Below are 24,529 nucleotides of genomic sequence, written 5' to 3' on the forward strand. Positions count from 1 at the left end.
TGTGTGTGTGTTTCTTCTCATGGAACTGGGGATTGAACTCAGACCCTTGCATTTGCCAGGGAAGCACTTATCCTACTGAGCCATCTCCCCAGCCCCAGAGATGGGTATTCTATTGGCATCTAAATATTATAGGTGCTTGAATTCAGCAGAACAATCCAACACAGTCCAGTAGTCCACAATAGTAGTGGGTTATCAGATACAAAAGTTACATTTCTTGTTATATAGGTCTTGCTTTATCTTAGTCTTAACCATCCAGCAGAAAAGTATAAAAACAAGGTATATAAAGTAAAGATATGCTGAGCAGTAAAAGGCTCTAGTCAACAACTCTTTGCCTTTTAAATTTTTAAGACAGTATCTTACTAAGATGCTCAGGCTTGAACTTGTATTCCTCCTGCCTCAGCTTTCCCTATAGCTGGGATGATAGTACTGTGCCACTGCATCTTGCCTATGTTCACATTTCATTGTGCTTATTTTGTTAGGTTTTTATTCATCTAAGCAATCCTGTAATCCTAAGGTTCTCTGTTAGAGGTAGTTTTACTGCCAATGTGCCCCAGGATATATGTGTGTGTGTGTGTGTGTGTGTGTGTGTGTGTGTACACGTGTGTGCATGTGTGTGTTATAGAAGATTGAACTCAGGGTTTTTATGGTGAGCTGTGTTCCTAGCGCCTCGCTTTCTTTTACTTTTTTTTATTGTGAAATGAGGTTTTGTTGAATTGGCTAAACTGGGGTCAGCCAGATAGCTCCCTGGACTAAAGGGCCTGTTTAGGCAGATGCAGGGACGGGTTCAATCCCCAGTGAGCTGTGCTGGCCCCACCTCTGGGGCGCACTGAGATGGTGACTGAGACTGGGTGTGGTGGTGCATGCTTGTAATCCTAGCACTTGGGAGGCTGAAAACAGGATCACTCTGAATCCGATCTGTGTAGTGAGAACCTGTACTAAATACATTATTTATAAATACACAAATAGGCTGGGGCCAAGGAGATAGCTCAGCAGCATAAACACCTGCCTGGCAAACGCACAGTCCTTTTATACCAATAAAAGTAAGTTGGCTAGCCTGGCTCAAAATTGCTTCCACCTGCCTCAGCAATATGCCTGGATGACAAATATGTATAACCACTCTTGGCTGGAGACATTTTTGGTGATCATTACTTGAGAGAGTGCTGTTTGCTTTTGGTGGAATCAGTATAGGGAAAGCTGTCTACACCGTCCTGCATCTAGTTCTTAGTACTTCCTCTCATTAAAAGAAAAAACAAAAAACCTAAAACCCCTCTGTTCATTCAGCCTATAGTAACAATATTGCTATAGTAGGGAAACACTGCTCCAAGACATGTATTAATCCATCTTATTTTGGGTACATTTTAAGTAATCACAGACCTAGGGATGGATGCTTTTGCCTAAATACTTAAGCATCCACCTTTTTAAAAAAAGAAAAGAGAAACAGAAACTGGCCACCATAAAATTGCATAACACTTCTGATCTCCAAGGTAATAAATGTTTGAAGCTAATGGCCACCATTTTGAGCACCTCTTGTAATTATAGAGGTCAAAGATAACTTGTATTACTCTTACGCTATCAGTAAATTTAGTATTAAATGTTAATACAAATTTTTCTTTTCCTGATGTGTACTTTTTGGTGGACTGTATATTACATATTTTAGTAGTCGTTGCTATCATGGCTTAAAACCACTGATTAATTAATCTGTTTTAGTATCTAAAATAGTCATTAAAAATAGTCCTGTGACATTTGTGCTGGGGATCAAACCCAGGGCTTTTGCATGCTATGAAAACATTCTGTGCCTGAGCTATATATATCCTTAGCCTTTTGTAAAAAACCAAAACAGAGTCTTTGCTAAATTACCCAGGCTGAGCTCCTACTTATGGCCCTCCAACCTCAGCTTCCTGAGTAGCTGGGATTGTATACCACGCCTAGTATGATATTTTATTTGCAATAACATTTTCATTTGCTTAGTTTGACAATTGAAAGACATTATTTTCTGTTGTTAGATTTTTATGTATGTGGTACTGGAGACTGAACCAAAGTTATCCTTGTTCTTGGTAGGCAAACCTGTATAGCTAGCCTCAAAGACATACCCTTCTAAGCATTAGTGTGTTCATACTTGGAAAAAGCTCCTTGGCATCCATCCTTTCACTTTTTTTTTGTGGAACTGGGGATTGAACTCAGGCCCTTGTGCTTGCCAGGGAGGTGCTTATTCCACTGAGCCATCTCCTCGGCCCTTTTTTAATTTTTTTATTTTTTTGATCCATTCACTTTTAAATTCCTTTTTTCGGTGGGGCCTACTAATGGAATTGAACACAGGGCATTCACACTGGGTTATAACATCAGCCATATTTTATTTTTAATTTTGAGACAGGGTCTTACTAAATCATTAAATCATCTAGGTTGAGTTCAGAATCGTCATTCTCCTTCTTCAGCTTCACAGAGTGCTAGCATTATAGGTGTGTAGTACCATTTCTGGCTTCACTTTAAAATACAGAGTAAATAATGTTCCTCTTGGACCAGAGTGTAAGTCCTAGGTGAGTATTGAGAAGTATGTGTCTTTATTTATTTATTTTTATGTTCTGTGGGTTTTTAAAAAAATAATAATGACCTTTGAAACCTTGAAACAGTTTTTTTTTTTTTTTTTAATACTTTCTTTTTCAGTAAGCAAGGACTGTTCCACTTTTATAATTTCATCATTTAAATTTTGGTAACTGTTCAGTTGCTATTCATAGTCATTTAGAAACCTTGTTTGGTTCTGCAGGTGTTGTTTGTGGCAGTTAACTGTTGGTGGAACCAGGGAAAATGCAGAAAACAGAAACACTTCTTCTATTTTCCTGTAATACACCTGTATCATCGGAGGTAAGGACTTCTTAGTAGTGTTTCTGATTTCAGTTAAGTTCAATATATAAACGAATCTGTAGTATTTAAAAGCATTAAGTATTCTTTTTTTTTTTTTTTTTTTTAGGAAAGGGTCTACAGTTGTTCAGGGTCTCACTACTAGATCAGACTCATATTGATCCACCTATTTACAGCCTACCAAGAGCTGCGCCACCATGCCCAGTCTCAATTGCCGCCTCAGTGTGTCCTGGTGGCGGGGCCAGGATGGCAGGCCCAGGGATCAAATCCCCAGCCCCTGTGCCTGCTTGCAGGCACTTTAATCTGCTGAGCTGTTTGGCCAGCCTTTAAATATTCATTGTAGAAAATTGAGAAAATACAGATAAACAAAATTTTAAAAATACATTGATAAATTTATTAGCCATATATAATTACTGTGTTTTGGTCTATTTCCTTCTATAGATGTGTATGTCATTCTTTTTATAAGCGAAGGATGGGGTCAAGCAGGAATACTAGTTCCTAAACTGCTTTTTCTCATTTCTGTGAATATCTTATGTCAGTGTATATATTACAACATTGATTTTAAAAGTAAGAATTATTCCATTGAATGGCTATACATTTCAGATATTTAAAAGTGTTTTACAATGCACACATATACAAAATTGCTCATTCTGAAACCTGAAAATATCACATGGTCAAGGAGGGTATCATCTTTTCAATTGAGAAGAAACTTAACCACTGTTCCATGATTGTGAAATCACAAAGAGACTGAAAAACCAAAGTTTTGTGAACTTTGTCTCTAGTTGAATTCATCTGACCTGAGGAGGCAAGAGGCTCCCTATGGTATTTATCCCACATAAAGTGCCTCTTATATGATTTTTTTTTTTTTTTTTTTTTTTTTTTGCAGAACCAGGGATTGAACTCAGGCCCTTGTGCTTGCCAGAGAAGCACTTACTCCACTGAGCCATCTCCCCGGCCCAAAGTGCCTCTTTTACTGTGGAAGTATTGTTTTTTTGATATGGGAGTGCTGTGTAGACTGAAGATACTTACTGTGGGCGTTAAGTAATGCCTGAATGTAACTGAAGGCTTATGGAAGCAGATGGAATTTGAGCTTTTTTTTTTTTTTTTTTTTTAAGATTTTAGAATTTGAGTTTTGTTCACTATAATTGGCCTTGAACTCAGTTGATTAGCTTGCCTCAGTCTCCAGGTGCTGGATTATAGGCATCTGTCAACATGGTAGCAGTAGTATCTACTTTTTAGACATGTTTTCTCTGCCTCTGAACTTCTTGGGCCTTAATCAGAAGAGTTTTATAGCAAGTCTTTGTACAATGTCATTTATGAATTTTGTCTCATTTCATCCCACTTCTGTATCTCTAATATAAACTCTTCTGTGGCATTGTTTCCCAGGAAAAACTGATAGTATTGGACCAAAACTATATAGTATTGGACCAAAATTATACTACCCAATTTCTAGCCACATCAGTTTTTGCTTTGGGATTGTTATAACCACTTTTGACTTGGGTGTGATGGTACACACTTGTAATCCTACTTGCTTGGGAGGCTGACAGGAGGATTTCAAATGTGGGTTTTGGTTGGGCAAATTAGCAAGACCCTATCTCAGAATTTGAAGAGGGTTGAAGATGTATCTGAGGGGAAGCAGGCTTGTGGGTTTAATCCCTCATACAAGCCAAAAACCTAAGAAACAAAAACATTTTGGACCCTCCACCCCACTTTTGGTGGTTCTACTTCTGTTTTGAAGGGACAGGCTTTTTTACAGTTTAAGTACGGGTTGTTGTTTTTTTTAACCTCCACTTTTAAAGTTTTAAAGTGTAGGGTTTTTTTGTTTGTTTTGTTTTTACAATATAAGAATACTTTCAGGGCTGGTGAGATGGCTCAGTGGTCTAAAGCTCCTACTTAGAACAAGCTTAGCAAAGCACAGGGACCACGGTTCAATCCCCCAGCACCACATGCCAGCCAGCCCCACCCCCTGGTGGGCTGAGCTGGCCACACACACACACACACACACACACAAATAAATAAATAAAATTAAAAAAAAAATAGGAAAGAATACTTTCACAATAACTCTCAGGACTACATTTTTCTTTTTGAAGGTAAGCACAAGTCTTACCTGTAAGGGATAAGACTTATGATAAGGGATAAGGATCTTTTCTGTAAGGGATGGTAAACTTGCCCTGTTGAGGCCCCTGCATTACTCTTTGACACAGATGCCTAGTAGGAGTTATGGTCCTGGCCAGCAGTCCAGAGGTGGACTTAACTTGATATGAGTATAAGAAGTAAAGCCATGTTGTTATGTTGAGCGGTAAGGGACTCAGGTCAACAACTTCTGACATTGCCAGTCAAGCAGAAGACCCAGTACTATTATGGACTACTGGACTACTTTGGAATATTTTGCTGAGTTCACACACCTACCTATAATATTTAAATGACAGAAATAAAAAAGGGATACAGATGAATGACCATTTTTTAATCTGTGTATTAAGAATGGTTAGGTTGTAAATAGGATATTATGTCTGCATCTTGTACAGCAATTAACCACTAGGAAGAATGTATGCAATGTGTTAATTATTGAAACTGTCCTACTAATTTGGTTTGAAACTATTTCATTGCTATTTGTTTCTCAATAAAAAAAAGAGTGGTTAGGATAGATATATAGCTACATTCTCTTAATTCAATGAATATAGGGATTTATTCTAATAGTGTTTGTAAATAGGATATCATGTCTGCATCTTGTACAACAAATAAGCACTAGAAAGACAGACAGTATGCAATGTGTTAATTATTGGAACTGCCCTACCAATTTGGTTTGAAACTGTGTCATTGCTATTTCTCAATAAAATTATGGAAAAAAATAACGATATAAGAATTCCCTTGAAATGAGTACAAATGTTATTTTCATAAAGTATTGTCTTATATTATTTCCCACTCCCCAGCTTTTGTAAAGACTGAAAGAAAGAAACTAGAAATATCTAGTCCAAGCCTCTTGTTTTACAGATTAGGAACTAGAAGTTGGTACTTAGCTTGAAGAGATTACCAATCTTTGCCTAATGAAGTTTTTACTTGTTTAAGTCAATTCAGACTCCTTACTACTCATTTCAGCACTTAGCATTCTCAGTGTGCCTTAAGACTGTTTAAGGCACAGAAGTTCCCAAAAGGTAGTTTTTTCTTATGTTGTATAGTCCTCCAGACCTTTTAGGTGCATACATACATGAATGTTTCTGTCAGCTATGGGCTCTATGAAGCATAGGTTCTTCTGGTTATTAGTACTTGGGGATGTGTTCATTGAGTCTCATTACTGAGCAGAGTACTGCTATTGTATGTTTTTGTCACTGTTGTTGTTTGAGTTTGTTACACTGGCTTTTCTTACAGTAGCTGCTTAAAGAAGCTAGTAGGCTTTTCTGTTTGGAAAAGTAGGCTTCTTTGGTTTGGATTGCCCAATCTAGAGGAGGCTTCTTAGGGGTCTGAAGCAGTCAGGTGATTCTCAGAACCCTAGTTCAGAGCTGGCTACACCAGATCAGTATATCCTGCAATAATGTCTGTAGTTTATAGATAAAATGTATTCTACATTCTGTATTATGGGATCCTGTTAGTCTTTACAGGTCCTTAGGACCCTTCTAAAGTCCTACCAGGAAAACTCAGCAAAGTCTACTGGCTTGATTAAATGAGATTTCTGGGCTGGTTGGCTCCTTTTTGCTACAAAATGAGTTATCAGATGCTTTTCGATTTTTTTTTTTTCTTTCTTTCTTTTTCTTTCTTTTTCTTTCTTTTTTTTGCTTTAAGTTAAAAATTGTTGATTGAATTGATGAAATTCTTAGCTTAGCTATGCATGTTCAATACTGTTTTCATGTTTCCATGCCAGTATCCCTTCGGCATCATATTGTGAAGTGTACACTAAAACATTATTTCATCATGTGTGTATATGTGAATTTTTCTATTTGTTATAGTATTGTGCTGTCTGTGTTGCTTTTAACAGTAAGCCTAGTGTTGGTTTTATTTACAAAAGAATGTAAAGGAGTTGATGAATTTACAAATGTTATGTCCCTCCCCCACCCTACCACCACCCATCCAATTATATTTGTCTGTATTGTGTGAGATTGAAAGAGCTAGTGAAAAAAAAAAGAGAGCTGGTGAGAATTTAGATTAATTTAGGAGGAAACTGAATGGTGATAGCCTTGTTTATCAGTACTGGATTGAATGCCTGTGTCTCTAAGTAGAGTTGTAAGGTAAGAAAGGAAGGTTACTTACACAGCCCTCTGACTTCACATTTCTGTCTAGCTTTTTTTTTCTCTGTTGCAGTAAAGCTCTAAATAGGTGTAAGGTTCATTTAATGATCTCTTGTATAAGTACATGTGGGGATATTTCATAACTACTATTTAGTAGGACAGTGGCCAACTTCTCAAATTATTTCTTGTGTAAGAAAAGCATACAAAAAGACGCAGCCTAACTACCCTGAACTGTGAAAAGATCCTGGCATCTTTTAGCATGTAGGCACTTTCCAGGGCTGCCTTTTTTGGTTTTATTTTTAAAGAAATAATACGGGAATTAACTTTTCCTTCAGAGACTAGAATGAATTTAGTTTGCAGTTGAATTAAGTTCACAGAAGAGTAACAGCCACTTGTACCTCTCCCTACCTAATGTTGATCCTTAATTAGCGCTCTAGTCATCTCCCGAGTGAAGCAAGCTGCTTACCTCTTTATGGAGCACTCAGATATGAAAGAAAGATATTTTCATCTATGGTATTGATCATTTTAGGTATATTTTATAGGTTTAATGCATGATGTCTTTCTTCTTCTTTTTTTTTTTTTTTTGGTACTAGTTTTGGACCAATTGAGTATAAAGGCCCCATGAGTGCTGTTTACATTGAGAAGTTTGTCCGCCGAGTGATGAAACCACTTCTGTACATCCCATCTCAATCAGAATTACTAGATTTTCTCTCAAACTACGAGGTACCTGTCTTTCATGTCTCCTCTATTCCCAAGGCCTTTTATTGGGGTATACTGGATTGTTTATAGTAAGTTTTTACAATTTTATTTTTAAATACTTTCTGAATTGCAGCAATTAAAAGATCACATAATGAGCCCTGATTAAATGCTTTTTGAGGTACTGATTGTAAGGTTGATTTGGCCAAGTGAGTTTTAAGACAATAGAATACATGTACAGTTTGAGATTTTGCTTTTTTTAGTTTGTTTGTTTTGGGACAGTCTTAATGTGTAGCCCAGACCGGCCTCGAACTCACAAGCTGTTCTGCCTCAGCCTTCCAAATGCTGAGATTATAGGCATGTACAACCATGCCCAGCTATTGGTAGTCTGGTCTGTATTTCGTTTGGAAATTTTCATTGAACTTTCACCTTACATCACAGAGTAAAAATTAATTTAACTTACATTACAGATTTTAATATTTATTAACTTACAGTTTGCAAGTGTAAATTTCTAAGAATTTAATGCTTGCAAGAATATTGTGATACCTGGTTTTTCTTATTTGTTGTAGTTTAGCTTCTTTATAAAACTGGAATTTTATTCCTTTCCATTTTATTAAATGTGCAACTATTTGAAAGTCTCATTTATAGAAAATTTCATAACTTTGCTGACATGGCTTTTCACAATTTTTAACCTTTCTTAAATTGTTTTATAAGCTGTCTGAATGCATATTCAGGGAAGCTTATTGAGAGGCCAGAGTTGAGATTACTTAAACTTGAAAAATTATAAAAAATAGTTCTACAATTCAAAAGGAAAGAGTTACTGAGTTGAGAGGGACAGGAGAGGGAATGGGGTAAAGAGCTATATTTATGTATGTATGCAGGATGGTTTGGACAACTACTGTGAATTCTGGTCTATGGAAGGGAGCAGATGATGGTTAATTTATTTTGTCTCTTTTTTCCAGTTGTTTGACCTTTTAATTTCTTATATATTTTTTCTTTTTTCCAATTTTGCATGCATAATCTGCTAATACAAATAACTAGTTGGAAGACAACACTATGAATTGCAACAGATACTGTGAAATTCCTATTATTTTGTTAAGTGAAATTCTGTATCATTTGTAATTTTTCAGTTTCAATATTTTGTACTGTCTTCAAAAAATAAAATAGTTCTACAAAAGCATTCATTTGAACACATGTAAGGTGATACTTGGATACAGTAAGTAACATTGTTATTTAGATATAACAAAATCAAGGGTATAAGTATGTGATACAGATGGAAACTATATGAATCTAGACTTTATTATCTGGCAGTTGAGAACCGTGCCTGGGTAGGGAACCCCCTCCCACCTTTCGTTGTTGAGACAGAGTCTTGCTATGTAGTTTACGGCTGGCCATGAACTCACTGGTTCCTGCCCTGCCTCACCCTTTAGAGTGCTGGGATTACAGGCTTGCATCACCACACCTGACTTGAATTTTACCTTTACTATGTGTATTTGGTGTGGATTTTTACAATATAACATCATTTATAGTTTCTTTCCCCAGCAACGTTATTAATACCCAGTTATTCAGTTTGTAGTTCTTTTTTTTTTTGAGACAGGGTCTTGCTATGCATTTTGGGCTGGTCTTGTGCTCACTTTTGTAGCCCCCAGGCTGGTTTCAAACTCGCAGAGATCCTCCTGTCTCAACCTCCCGAGTGCAGGGATTACGGGCGTATGCCACCATGCCCAGTTCCAGGGCTGGGGATCGAACTCACGTTCTTGTGCTTGCCAGGTAGGTGCTTATGCCTCTAAGCTATCTCCCTGGCCCCCAGTTTGTAGTTCTTTCTTTCTTTTTTTCTTTTTTTTACAAAGCTACTTTTAATACTTTGGGGTTTGCCCCACAGGAATGAAAAACACTGGGAAAGGGTAACCTCCTCACCCCCAGGAGTGGTCCAGGGGGACAGAGGCTACCTGAGGGGAAGGAAGCACAAAAGGGACTCACTGCAGACTCAGGGCAAAGGGAATGCATCGGTGTTGGGACCTGTGAGCACTACAGGAGGAAACGCGAGCGTGGTGGGGCTGGCTCCAGGCACACAGGTGCAGGGCAAGAGGGTGGGACACGAAGTCACAAAGCTACTTGGGTTCCTCTTCTTGTTTGCCATTTTCTGCTTCTGCTGCATGATCTCCGAGTCACTCTACTTGCAGGCAGCAGCAGAAAGCCCATCATCTCTGCACTTTCCCTTAACTGAGTCACTCTGCTTTTTCATATTCTTCTGGTGGGCGAGCTCACGCTGGGTACCGTGGGTTATGGTGACAGCAGCTGTAGTTCTTAAATAAGCATCAGCATCAATGTTTCTTATTCTTACATGGATAAAGAAAAGAATTCTATATACCTTGAAGACTTGTCTTTCATTTTCTCTGGGCAGGCTCAATGAGGAGAGCTATGCCAAGAGATAAGGCAACTGGGCCTGGTACCTTTGGCAGAACTAACTGGGCCTGTAATTTTGGACAGGTTATTCATTTAATGGATATCAGAGGCCATGCTAGCAGTCTCGTAAGTGCAATAATGTAATCAGTGAATTTCCCCGTGGATATATGGTAGATTGCAAGCAGTGTCACTGGAAGTAGTATAACAAATAGTGTTAATTAAAATCAGGAGCCAGACATGAAATCAACCTTACCTCTGTCATTTTTCCTTTTGTGTGGCCTCAGGCTAGTTAACCTTTTTGTTTTGTTTTGGGTTTTGTTGATGTTTTGGGGGGGGTTTAGTGCTTGAGATTGAACCCAGGGCCTTACATATATGAGGTAAACCCTCTGCCACTGAGCTGTATCCCCAGTCCCTACTTAGCCTCTTTAAGCCTTTATTGTCTCACAAACAGGAATATGGACAAAGCCTAGGGTGTAGTCCCAAACAGTGAAAACTTCTTTGCAGTAAAAATTATATCATGGAAATAATTCTGGATATTTAGGATTATTAAGAGAATTTTAAATGTGGCAATACTTACTAGACTGATGTACTTTTTTTTTTTTTTTAAACTTTGTTTTGTGATTAAGATGATAAAAATATGCCAGATTCATGTCATTCTTCAAATAGGCTCTCTGGGTTGTTTGTAGGATACTTTGTCTGGTTTTAATTAAAACCTGTTTTTCTTTATTGCTGCTGCTATTATTATTATTGTTTTTATATATTTATGTATTTATTTATTTTGAGGTACCACAGATCAAACTCTGGACCTTGTGCTTGCCAGGCAAGCACTTATTTCACTCTTCTATCTCCCTGGCCCACTATTATTATTGTTGTTATTATCATTATTATTATTATTATTATTATTATTATTATTATTTTATAACATAAGGATTGAACCCAGGGTCTTGAGCATGCTAGACATACTTTAAATTTTCATTTAAAGCCTTATAAAAGTAAAGAGATGGAGAGGAGCTATATAACAAGAGAATTATCTGTTATTCCCAAAAGTGTGAGACAATTGAGATTCCCTTCACCTAATAAGATTGAGAGTCAGCTTTATTATTATTTTCAGTTCTATCAGAAATTTGTATCCAGAGAATTCTGTGGTAGTTTTTCTGCATCAGGTCTTAGCAGAGGTAATGTGGTAAGCAGGGATTCAGCCAGAATTCTAGAGGTGTGGGATTTAGCCCTGAAATTAGCAAATCTAGTTTTTCTCAGATTTTTCATGTCTAAAATAAGAGAACTGGGGCCAGGGAGATGGCTCAGTGGAATAAGGGCTTCCCTGGCAAGTGCAAGGGCCTGAGTTCAATCCCTGGTTCCGCCAAAAAAAAAAAGAGAGAATTGATTTAGGTGTACTCTGCTGACCATTTTGACATCAGTGATATAAGGTGATTGGAAAAAGACAGTAGGTTCAAAAGTTTCTGGTCAGACCCTGTCCTAAATACAAAAAAAAAAAAAAAGTTTTGGTTAGAAAAGTCCCTCCCTCTCTCCCTCCCTTCCTTCCTTTTTTTCAGACCAGGGGTTGAACTTGGGACCTTGTACTTGCAAGGCAGGTACTTATGCCACTGAGCTATCTCCCTGGCCCCTTTGTTTGGTTTTTGAGACAGGATCTCCCTATGTTGCTCAGGCTGGTCCTGAACTCCTTCCTAGCTTTAGTGATCCTTCTTTTAGCTAGGACTACAAGCTCATAAGCACTGTACACTTTTTAATTTATTGCCTTGATGTACCTAGTGACTTCTGTAGTTGCATCTGTAGGGCAGAGCCATGTACATTTGTGACTGAGCTGCAAGGCTGGCCCTTATCTTTACCCTTTGTACCCTTTGAATCTGCTTCTCAGCAGTACTCAGAGATCATGTCCCATGTATTGATAAGAGTTCACATCAGACTCACTGATGTGCTGATGACATTACCCATGCTTGGTTAGATTAAAAGGAAGTACAACAGAAATTACACTGCCTTCAAACAGGAATCAAGCCACATACTGTGGTACATGCCTATAACTTCAGCTATTCAAGAGACTCACTTGGTAGGTTGAGGCTAGCCTAGGCTACATAATGAGATTGTCTCAATAAAACTGAAAAAAAGAGGCTGAGGAAGGAGATTAAGTTTGAGGCCAGCCTGGGTAATTTAGTGAGACCCAGTCTCAAAATGTTAAAAAGAGATGAGGATGTAGCTCAGCACTGCCTTGATTTGATCCTCAGTACTCCCCCAACCCCCCCCCCAAAACCCTAAAAACAACCCACAGGAACCAGAAGACTGCTGGTAAGATGGGACCCCCATTTTGTTGGCTTGTGTCTGCCTTTAAAATGCCTTGCTTCCTTCCAAAACTATGGATAGCTTCATTGTGTTAATGTTCATCCTTTGTTGAGCTCAGTAGAATGAAATAGTCTGTTTATCAAGAGATAATACAGGGACCAGGGAGATGGCTCAGTAGAATAAGCGCTTGCCTGGCAAGCACAAGGGTCTGAGTTCAATCCTTGGTTCTGCCAAAAAAAAAAAGGAGATATAATACAAGATTGATTGTAAAATGACTGGAGTCAGTCCCAGCATGGCACTTCTGAATCTTTTGTCTTGTGGAAGAAACTGTTAAAGTTATACACATGCCTTGCAAAGTGACATAAAAACAAAATTTCAGATCCAAAAATGAGACCAGTTATGTTTTTGATAGTTGAATGTACACAAAAGTTAAGGAAATGTCTGGAACTCTTTTCTAATATAGTAAGCTTTTTTGCTGAGTCAGTGTCTCACTATGTTGTTCAGGATGCCTTGAATTCATTCTGTAGCCCAGGCTGGCCTAGACATCATGGTGTGCTGCACCCGTCTCCTGTGTGCTGCAATTACAGGTATGCACTGCAATGCCAAGCTGAGTACAGTGTGCTTTTGTACATTTGCTAAATTAGATAGAGTTTCTCAACCTTGGCACTGATGTTTGAATTTGGGGTCACTTAACTGTTACAGAAGGTGACTCTGTGCTTTGCAGGATATTTATCTGCATCACCCCCTAGATGCCAGTAACTAACATTGCTTTCTCTCCCAGTTGTGACAATCAAAAATACCTCCAGATACTGACAAATATGCCTAACAGAACTGCCCCAGTTAAGAGTTACTGCTCTCAATGATTCAGTTTCCCCAATTAAGGCCTTGAGATGAGTTGTCACAAGTGTTAGTACAAACATATTTTCTTTTTATGTGATACACAGAAAGCCATGATCTAATAGTTGAAAGTTTATTTGCTTATAATGGTGCAGTAGAGAGTGTCTTGAGTAGAGAATTCTGTAATGTTACCTGTGAAGGATTAGAACCAGGATTGAGTTAGACTGTCATTAGTACTTTTTATTTTTTTACTCAAACATTTCCTTTTCTCAAAAGACATATATGTAATTTATTCATATGTGCTTATTCTGTCACTATTGAAATGCTCTGTATGTTTTTTTTGTAGAATACTACAGATCAAACAAAGGGCCTCCCATCTTTTAGCCGTATGCTCTGCCATTGAGCCACAGGTCTAGACCAAAAAGGAATACTCTTAATTATATCTTTAAAAAAAAAAATATATATATATATATATATATACATATATATATATGTATATATATGTATATATATGTATATGTATATATATCTTCACTTAATTTTTTTTTTAGTTTTACAATTTAATCATTTCAAAAGCTGTGTGTGTGTGTGTGTTTCAGTACTGGGATTAAACCTAGGCATGCCCTACCACCTGAGCTATACTCCCAGCTTTGTTTTTAATTTGAAACAGGCAGGATCTCTATAAATTGTGGAGGCAAGCCTCAAACTTGTCCTCCGTCCTTAGCTTCTCAGTTGGCTAGGATTACAGATTATAGTTATGTTCCACTGTGCCTTGCAAGAGTAGAAGTGTTTTGTTTTGGAGGGTTTGTTGGCTTTGGGGTGGGTTTTTTTGGTTTTGTTTGTTTGTTTGTTTTTTGGTGTTTTGAGACAGAGTGTTGCTATGTAGTTCATCCTGGCCTTGAACTCACTAGGTAGCTCAGGCTGGCCTAGAACTCCCAAGTGCTGGGATTACAGGCATGCATATGCCTGGCCAAGAGTATTTTTTTTTACTAATGGAAAATGTTTAATTGACTTAACACATAGCTATCTCAAGTCTGCCTCAGTCAGTAGTTTTGTGCTCATGAGCTGTGACTGTGAGCTCAGGTGCAGTTTAACTGTAAATTCTGATATTCTTTCATCTTTACTGGCAAGGCAATACATAAGTAAGCTGTGCATTGGTAACTACTTGTCAGCTTTCAAGTGCCTTTACTACTCACCTGCTAAGTAGCCATTTGAGGTCAGTGGGCCTTGTAGATTCTGTGAGAAGACAAAGTACATAGAGGGTGTGGTTTAAAAAACCTAAGTGACAGCTGAACTGTAGCCTGGAAACTGGCTCTACAGATTCTTGTGTCCCATGTTCCTACCTCAAAGCAATGTTGAAACTTTACTGTCTTCCTAGAGGTTAAAAATGCAAGAACGATGGGTGTCATGGCATTAGCTCATAACTCAGCACTTGGGAGGCTGAAGCAGGAGGATCACCAGTTCAAGGCCAGCCTGGGAGGTGTCATGAGACTATGTCTCTTAGCACATATTCTGTAGAACTGGGAGTGACCTAAATTATGGTAAGCACAGTATTCCCCGGGTAATATTGAGTCAGGGTAGGATCTAGAATTTTCTTCCTGGATAAATACTAAATTGATATTTGCCTTGTAAATTAATACGGCTAAAAGCTGAATTGAACTTGCCAGATGTTGCAAAGGGAGGTCAAGAGCTTTTGAGTCATCTGCTGGCAAAGTATATTAGGTTCTACTTGTAGTTACTCCCAACTGTAGACTTGTTATTCTTTGAGGGTTCTTCCTGACTATTTAAGATTTGGACAAGAAGGTATAGTTTATTATTGTAGACAACACAGTCAAACAGAATCCAGTGTCATCTTTATTTTAGTGGACATTAAGTTTGATTAGAAAGAAAATGGGATTGAGTAATGGTGATGTTATTTTCAAAACCACTGCTTTTATGGGTCTTCTAATTTTAATATATATATATTTAAATATTTACCTTATTAGGTGATGGTAGTTTCTACATCAACAAGGCTTGCTTTTTTTTTTTTTTTTGCGGTTCTGGGGAGTGAACTCAGGACCCTGTGCTTGTCAGGCAAGTGCTTATTCTACTGAGCTATCTCCCTGGCCCTCCTTTCTATTTTTCTTTACTTATTTTTGCAGTGCTGGGTTTGAATCTAGGGCCTCTAGGTGAGGGATAAATCTTTTTGTGACTAGCTATAATTTATCTGTTTAAGAACAGTTGTATACCATCTGTCCATTCATTTAGTCTTAGCTGTGTGGTAAACCAAGTGCTATAAATTTAATTGGGATGAGAAAATGCTTGAGAAAAAAAAAAAAAACCCACCACACATGAGACTCTTTGGGGGAAGAGATGAAAATTAAGGTAAATTTGTAGATGAAAGAAAAACCTGAGGATTTAGGAGAAAAACTTCAAATGCTTGGCTTCTAGTATTACATTACTTGTGAGGAAAATATCTGAATATTAAGCAGGTAGATGCTATTACTGTAAATTTATAGTTTTCTAGCACTGTGAAGAAAACAGTTTTATGTTTCCTAGGGTTCGGTTACATTGATGTGAAATATTTCAAGTGCCTTTAAGTAAAAACACACCATGGTAACTATTCTCATTGACCACTAGAGGGTGTATGCACCATGTACTGAAATTTATGCTACAAATGGTGCCCACTTCCAGAAGAAATATTTATGTCTTGTATAAATAGCTAATTTTCAACTTTCTTATAATAGGTACTAAATATACTATACATAAAAGAATGACATTTAAAACAAATTGAACAAGTTATCTGGCCTTCATTGTGACTTGTTTTCTACTAAATTGTGAATTATTTATTTTTATTTATTTTTTTTGGTGGCCAGCTCAGCCCACACTGGGAGTGGGGCTGCTGCAGCATGTGGTGCCAGGGGATTGAACTGCAGTCCCTGTGTGCTTGTCTAAGCTTGCCTAAGCAGGCGCTTTAGACCATTGAGCTATCTTACTGGCCCCTGTTAAAGTTTTTTTCAGACAGGGTCTTGCTATGTAGTTCAGGCTGTCCTGAACTCACTGTGTAGTCCAGGCTGGCCTTAAATTTGTGGTGAGCCTCCTGCCACAGACTCCTGAGGGCAGGGGATACAGGTATACACCCACCATGGCCAGCTCCCATGCCATCATTAACAAATGTTTATTGCTTGCTTGTTCTAGGCACTCTGAGCTAGAAGTCTAGTTATGAACAAGAGAGATTCTTTATTTCATGGAATTATGTGTGGAGATAGATAACAAACAGGAAAACACTTATTTTTTTAGAAGGCTGGTTGTACAATCCAGGATCTTGCACATACTAAGCACACTCCTGAGCTACATCCCCAGACCTGTGAACAGATAAACAAGTAAACAACAGTGTTAGGCTGAATAGTGTCCTTTCAATATTTATGTGCATTCAGTTTCAAAAATTGAGAAGTAGGGTCCTTGCAGATGTAATTAATAAAGGAGATGAGGTCATAGAGATGTCTTTTCACCACCGTGTGTGCTGGTGATATCCATTATTGATTGGACAAGCAAAGAGCAGTAATTCGAACACATTTGACTGTTTACCTGAAGCTGTTAAGCATCTGGGAGTAGCCTGCTAGAGACATCACAGTGACAAGCATCAGAATGGAGATGACTGTGTCCCACAGGGTTTGAAACTGGACATGAGGTACATAGTGTCAGGCTGGCATACAGGCTGGCCAACTGATCAGGAAAGGACTTCCAAAGGTAGCAAGTACAGAGCTAAAGTTGTCTGGGTTGGGTCAACTCATGGGTTTATTGGCAGCTGAACAAACATAGCCCTGGAAGAAGAAAGTTTTGTATGTGCAGATATGTGTGCTCTTATGAAACTAGGGATTGAACTCAGGCCTTTACGCTTGCCAGCAAAGTGCTTATTCCACTGAGCCATCTCCCCTGCCCCCTTGTGTGTTCTTCAGACTTGACATTTTTTAGATTGCAGCAGTAAATGTGGAAGAAATTAAATTATTTTTATTTTATATCTTTGGTGGTACCAGGGATTAAACTCAGGACCTTGCACTTGCCAGGCAAGCACTTATTCCACTGAGCTATCTCTCCAGCCCCCAAAATTAAAATATGTACAGCTAATTTGTGATGATTCTCTGTTGGAGAAACATTGAAATCTTGGTGCAGGAGGAATGGCTGTAAAATGTTCTACCTACAACATGACTGAGCTGATTTGGCAACTTTTAAATAGTAATTTGTAATTAAATCACATAACTTATTTTATTTGATTTCCTCTTTTTATTATTTTGAAGTCAGTTTATCTTTCTAAGCATGGTAGTTTTCAGAATTCAGTATAAACTGTTAACAGTATTATGTCTGTCAGCTACACTTAAAATATACTTTGTGTTCTTCCTATTTTATAAATAGTATTTTACAATTTATAAACCTTTAATCATCTCATATAGTTACTGAATCTCATGTTCTTCATTTCTTTGGCAATGAAAGTGAAAATATTTTTGTTTATGGGGCTGTTTTGCACCATACTCTTTGATGAATTTCTTTAGTAAAACTTAGTTCCTCTGAAGACAGAGGTGCCTTCATCCAAGCTATGTAAATTGCAACAGAGATGCCATCAACGAAAACAAACCTGTACTGAGGAAATGTCCACAAAGGGTACTTGCATTTGGTCCAGGCTTTACTCACTTTCAAAGGTTCAATTTAGAATTTTTTTTTTAGAGACTCAGATTTCATATTTGTTTCACATTCATTAATTTGTGCAAATATGTCCACATAATTTTATGTAATTGTACATATACACACACAAACATATATGCTTATGGACCATGTATCCACCAAAATAATGCAAATGTGGTTTAAGAAAAAAATATTTTCTAGCTAGGGAAGATTTATTAATACTTAGAATAAATTTAGTTTTATTTTGAGAGGTTGGTTGATAAGAATTTAAAGAAAGCTAAGTGAATGTTTACTTTGAATTAGTTTCCATTTTTGTTATGCCCAGTATTAACTAACTGTGTAGAATTTCTGAAGATTTTATTTTCCTTTGTACTTGGTAGGAAAGCTTACTATACCAGCATGGAATGGTATGAAATCTTAAGAAACTAAACAGTGTGGGCCATCTTTATAGGTGAGTTGTAGGTTGGCTTGCTAAAAAGTTTTTAAAGAGTAGTCTGAAAAAAATTTTGTTTTTAATAACTACTTTGAAGATGGAGATGTATATCTCAGTGGCAGGTGCGTGCATGCTTAGCATATGCAACACAACTTTGCTTTATTTCCTTAGTTTGAAAATTTGGTTATTTGTTGTTAAGCTTTTTTGAGTGTTAGGATTAAACGTTCCATTTCAGTTTCTTTCAGAATGAAAACTAGTTGATTTGAAGTTGCAGTTTTTGCTGGGTTTGCTTGTGCATGTCTGTAATCCCAGCACTCAGGAGGCTGAGACAGGAGGATTACTGTGAGTTCAAGGCTAGCCTGGATGGACTACACAAAAGACTGTCAAAAAAAAAAAAAAAAAAAAATTAAAGCTTACGAGCTTTTAAACAAGTGGTTTAAATTGGAAAAATAATGTTTCACTACAGATCAGAAAGTTTTTCTCTACACAAAGTACTGATTTAAAATTTTACCAACAAATTAAATTACACTTTAAATTTTGGATGTGATTTGTCCAGTGATCAAATCAGCATCAACAGTTGCTTATTAAGAGCATTGTGCTAATGGCTTTAGTGCCAGAAAAACAGATTCTTCACATTTGCCTTGTGCTTTACAATTTACCAGGCTTGCTCTTCACAGTATTCCCATCAAGAACAGGGCTTATTTGCCTCCTGGGAAATCAACACTTCACATCAGGGTTCACCCGGTCTTATGCATTAGTGTCAAGAACTTGGACCTGAGGTTAGGTATTCAGACTCCAGCACCTTTTCTTTCTTCAGGGATTTCTTTTAAGACAGATAAGATTATTCCAGGACAAAACTTAACAGTCGAGTGCTGTAGGACCTCTAGAGAGGAAAGAAAATACTTTGAGCAGGAAGATAGAATGTGTGTGTGTGGGGGGGGGTGGATAATTGGTTTGGCAGTTTGAACAGCCATTTGATGATAAGCTTAGAGATGTGAATGAGTAGGTGGAAATGAGTTTATAAGAATAGAGAAGCAAGAGGGCAGTCACACATAACCTTTACAGCAAAGTGGGGAGGTAAATTTGGAATGACTGAGAGGAAGCAATTGAAGAAGTTGAAGAGGGGTTCCAAAGTATTACTGCCATACCTTTCCTGGAATTGTTAAAGTGAGCGAAGGCCTAAATTCTCTGGTGAAGTTTTGAGTCAGGGCCTTAGAGAAGAGAGCTGTCAGCAGAGGTGGAAAGACTTATTTAGGGAGAGAGAAGTTTCAGCTTTGGTACCCGTAACTTACCACTGTGCCATGCTGGGAAAGCTATGCCACTCTATCCCTTACTCTGGTGATATCTGAATGGAGAAATTCAACTCAGCTCTCACCTTTTAAAAAACTGAAATGCAATAAAATACAGTAATTCTCAAGTTATAATATGTCACTCTTGTATATTTAAAATTATTTCATGCCAACAGCTCCTCAGTCACCTAATTATGTTCTTGCTCCTGCAGCCTGGAGTACTCGGGTACTTTGAGTTCAGTGGCTCGCCCCAGCCTCCTGGTTATTTGACCTTCTTCACCTCTGCATTGTATTCATTAAAGAAAGGTAAAACTGATTTGTATTAAGACAGTACTTTAACAGAGATGTCATTATTATATGTGTTATATTGTCATTTATAATCTCCATACTGATTTCCACAAAATATTGTCATATTTTGTAATTTGCTAGATTCCTTTTCTCAGTGTGTTTTTCAGTAATTATATTGTTTAATGCTGTCATTAAAAATTGCATACTATTTCAAATATATTCTCTAAAAAGCTTGTTTTTGAAAATATATAGTACGCAACAGTGTATTTTTATCACAGTATTTTTTTTTTAATTTATTTATTTTATTTATGTGTGTGTCCAGCTCAGCCCACCAGGGGGCGGGGCTGGCTGGCATGTGGTGCTGGGGGATTGAACCGCGGTCCTTGTGCTTTGCTTAGCTTGTTGTAAGTAGGTGCTTCAGACCACTGAGCCATCTCACCAGCCCCCATTATCACAGTATTTTAAAGAGAAAAAATAAAACAAATTTCAAAACAAGATAATAGGGTAGCAATGGTTAATACATTGTGTAATGCTCTCTTTGAATTATTCAGAGTACAAAATTCACCAGTTGTTGAAACAATATTAGCATAGACCTTTCTTTTCAATGAACTAAGATAAATTATGTGTATCTTTCCCTTCTTTTCTCCATCCCCCATCCCACTTTCTCCTTCCTTTTGAAGTTTCTTCCCATTTTACAATGTCTATTGTACATTTTGAATCTTACTTACTCATTTAGCTGCTCACATTAGGGTGACAATACAGTGTTTACACATGTGCTTCTGTTTTATTTCACTTATGAATATGTCTTGAGTTGCATCCATTTACCTATAAAATCTCAAGATTATAGTTTTTTGTGGTTGAGTAGAACTCCATGTCATAAAAAAGACTAAATTTTTTTATCCATTCCTTGGTTGATGGGCATTTGTGTTGTTTTCAAGATGTAGCTATTACACCTTGTGTTGCTATAAGCAAGGGTGCACATATATCACAATACTATGTTTTTAATTCTTCTGGGAAGATACCCAGAAGGGGAATAGCTGGGTCAAATGGGACCTCCAGTTCACAGATTTTTGAGGAATCTCCACACTAATTTCCATAGTAGTTGCACCAGTCAACGCTCCCAACAACACTGGAGAAGGGTTGCTTTTTCCCCACAGTGCCTCTCCCCCCCCCCCTTCTTTATTGGTTGATTTGTTGATAATAGCCATGCTTTCCTGGGTGAGATAGAATCTCAGTGTTGTTTTAAATTTTAACTCTTTATGTACTATTTTTATTTCTTTAAGAAGTGTAAGTTTATCTCAGATTTTCAGATGACCATTTTTGTCTTAGGTCTTTAAATTTGGGAGGTCTGGTTCTGGTTTTTATTTATTCATAATTCTTCATATCTTCTTGATAGTAATCCTTTGTGTGAGGAACAGCTGCCAAACATTTTTTCCCACATCAGAAGTTGTCTCCACTTTGTTGGTGGTTTATCTTGCTGTGCGAAAGGTTTTTAATAAGATGAGAGCCCAGTTGTTGTTTCTTTGTGGTAGTTCCTATGTGATTGGGTTTTTAGTCATAAAGTCTTTGCCTATATCAGTCTCTTCAGCAGTTTTACTTACAGTTTTACTTATTCTGTCTTCCAGCAGATTTAATGTTTTCTGTTTTAATAGATATTTTTGATCCATTTCAAATTCCATTCAGTGCATGATGAAAGATATGGGTCCAGTTTTAATTTTGGCATGTGCAGAACCAGTTTTTCCAGAACCAATTTTTGGAGAGGTTATCTTACTTCCAGTGAATGTTTTTGGCACCTTTGTCAAAGATAAGGTAGCTGAGTATGTCTGAAATTGTTTCTGCATCTTGTAATGTGTTTCATTAATCTTTGAGTCTTTTTTTTTTGCCAGTACCATGCTTTTTTTTATCATAGTAATTTTATAGTATAATTGTGCAAGTCAAGGATTGTGATGCCCCCCATGCCTTGCCTTGTTGCCCAGACTTGCCTTTGCTATTCTAGGTCTCTTCTGGTTCCAAATGAATGTTAGGATTGTTTTCTCTAATTTTTTGAGATATTCTTTTGGAATTTTGGTCATAATTACATTAAATCTGTGTAGCAATTTTGGAAGTATGGCCATTTCCACTATATTGGTCCTTCCTACCCCAAGAGCAAGAGATAGCTATTTTCTGATATCCTCTTCAATCTTTTTTCAGAGTACTGTAATTTTCAATGTAGAGGTCTTTTATATCCTTCATTAGATTTATTCCTGTATATTTCTCTTTTTTTTGGGGGGTATATTGTGAAAGATGTTGCTTTCCTAATTTCTCGGTGAGTTTTTTATTTATATATAGGAAGGCTATTGATTTTTGAGTATTGACTTTGTATTCAGCTACACTGATAAATTTGCTTATTAAATATTGCAGGTTTTTAATAGATTTTTTGGAATTTTTCTATGTAGATTGTTATGATATTTTCAAATAATGATAATTTAACTTCCTTTTTATCATTATTCCTTTTATTTCTTTTATCTAATTGTTCTGGCTCAAGTTTCCAAGACTCTATTAAATAAAAGTGGAGAAAGTATATATCTTTGTCTTCTTCCCAATTGGAAAGAAAGCTTTCTGTATTTGGCTGTTTATTATGGTGTTGCCTGTTGGTTTGTCATAGATGGCTTTTATCAGATTGAGATGAAGACCATCTATTACAATGTTCTGTATGGTTTTTATCATGAATAGGTGACTGAATTTGTCAGGTTTTTTCTGCATCTATTGAGATGATCATATAATTTTTGTCCTTGGTTCTGTTAATGTGGTGTATTACATATATTGATTTACGTATGTTGAACTATCCCTGCATCCCTGGGATGACTCCAACTTGGTCATGGTGTATAATCTTCTTAATGATTTGCCTTATTCTGTTTGCCAGTATCTTATTGAGGATTTCTGCATCTGTGTTCATTAGGGAGATTGGTGTGTAATTCTTTTTCTTAGTTGGGTCCTTCTCCAGTTTTGGAAGCAGGATAATGAATTTGTGAATATTGCTTCCCTTTCAGTTTCATTTAAGAGCTTGAGAAGTAGTGGTATTAGAGCTTCTCTAAATTTCTTACAGAATTCAGCAGTGAATCCACCAGGGCCTAGACTTTTCCCTGTTGGTATGTTTTTAATTACATCTTCAGTTTCATTGATTGGTATTGATTTATTTAGGACTTTTATATCTTCTTGATTCAGCTTTGGTAATTCATATAATCTAGGAATATTTCTACTTCTGCATTTTCAATCTTACTAGTGTTCAAAGTGGGTAAAAATAATATTCTGGATTTCTGCATGGTCCATAGTGATTTCACCCTTTTCATTCCTAATTGCATGGATTTTAGTCTTTTGTGTTTCCTTTTTTTGATAAAATTAGTTAAGAGCTTATCAGTTTTATTCAATATTTCAAAAGAACCAGCTCTTTGATATATTGATTCTTTGTTTTTTTTTTCTTAGTCTCCAATAAGTTATTTTCTTCTCTAATTTTTTTTTTTAAATATATTTTAGTATAGGGACTATAGGGTCTCACTACATAGATCGAACTTGTAGTGATCCTTCTGTTTTCAGCTTCCCAAGCACTGGGATTACAGGCACATGCCACCATGCCGAATCTCAATTTCCATCTCAGTGCGCCCTGGGGGGCAGAGCTGACACAACAAGCCAGGGATGGAACCTTGGTCCCTGTGCCTGTCTAAGCAGGTGCTTTAGTCAGCTGAGCTATTTGGCCAGCCCTCTAATCTGTATAATTTCCCCTATGTACAGGCTTTTGGCTTAGCCTGCTCTTGTTTTTTTAGAAGTTTGAGGTTCACCATTAGATTATTTATTTGTGCTTACTCTGTTTTCCTGATATGGTATTCACTGCTATAAATTTCCTTCTGAGGACTGCTTTCATTGTGTCTTATAAGTCCTGGTATGTTGTACTGTTTTTATAATTTAATTGTAGAAACGTCTAATTTCTTTAATTTCATCTGTGACCCATTGGTTATTCATATTTAATTTCTATGTGTTAGTCAAAAATTCCCTCAGTTTTTTGTCGTAGAAATATCTCATTTCTCTAGTTTTAAAAGATAGTTTTGTGGGGCACATCAATCTTGGTTTAAGGCTGCTTTCCTTTAGAACTTGAAATACTTCACTCCAAGTTCTTTTTGACTTGAGAGTTAGTGGTGAGAAGTCATCTGTGATTCTGATGGGCTTTTGTTTATAGGTGATTTGTTTATTTTCTCTAAGAGCTTTTAAGATCTTAATCTTGTATTGAATTTCCAAAATCTTGACTGTGCATGCCTGACTGTAATTTTTTTAAATTGTGGCTAATTGGAGTTTTATATGTTTCATTTTACTGTATCTCAAGTTCTTTTTCTCTACCAGGGAAGTTTTCTACCACCTGTGAAGTTTGTTGTTGGGGTTTTTTTTTAAAAGAAACTGAATTTTGTTTTTTTGTTTTGTTTTGGTTTTATTTATTTATTTATTTGTGTGTGTGTGTGTGTGTGTGTGTGTGTGGCCAGCTCAGCCCACCAGGGGGCGGGGCTGGCTGGCATGTGGTGCTG

At 37.1% G+C, this 24,529-nt stretch overlaps 1 protein-coding gene and 1 pseudogene across 4 annotated transcripts in view; one reads left to right on the forward strand and one right to left on the reverse strand.

The window, feature by feature from the left end:
• The window catches only part of Txndc11 (thioredoxin domain containing 11), a 78,587-nt gene that overhangs the window by 13,511 nt on the left and 40,547 nt on the right, over positions 1 to 24,529 (forward strand). For 2 of the 4 annotated variants that reach the window (XM_023711800.1, XM_004627749.3), the window contains exons 3-5: positions 2,762 to 2,859; positions 7,670 to 7,799; positions 19,904 to 19,997. Coding sequence is in view for 3 of the 4 variants with exons in the window: in XM_004627749.3 (XP_004627806.1) it covers positions 2,762 to 2,859; positions 7,670 to 7,799; positions 19,904 to 19,997 (322 nt within the window). In the remaining variant the exon portion in view is untranslated. The remainder of the gene's footprint in view (positions 1 to 2,761; positions 2,860 to 7,669; positions 7,800 to 19,903; positions 19,998 to 24,529) is intronic. The other 2 variants (XM_023711799.1, XM_023711798.1) reach the window with 2 other exon arrangements.
• On the reverse strand, positions 9,616 to 12,131 carry LOC105741717 (annotated as a pseudogene).

This window comes from Octodon degus, unplaced genomic scaffold (assembly GCF_000260255.1).
Source record: "Octodon degus isolate 3935 unplaced genomic scaffold, OctDeg1.0 scaffold00021, whole genome shotgun sequence".
Classification (NCBI taxonomy): domain Eukaryota; kingdom Metazoa; phylum Chordata; class Mammalia; order Rodentia; family Octodontidae; genus Octodon; species Octodon degus.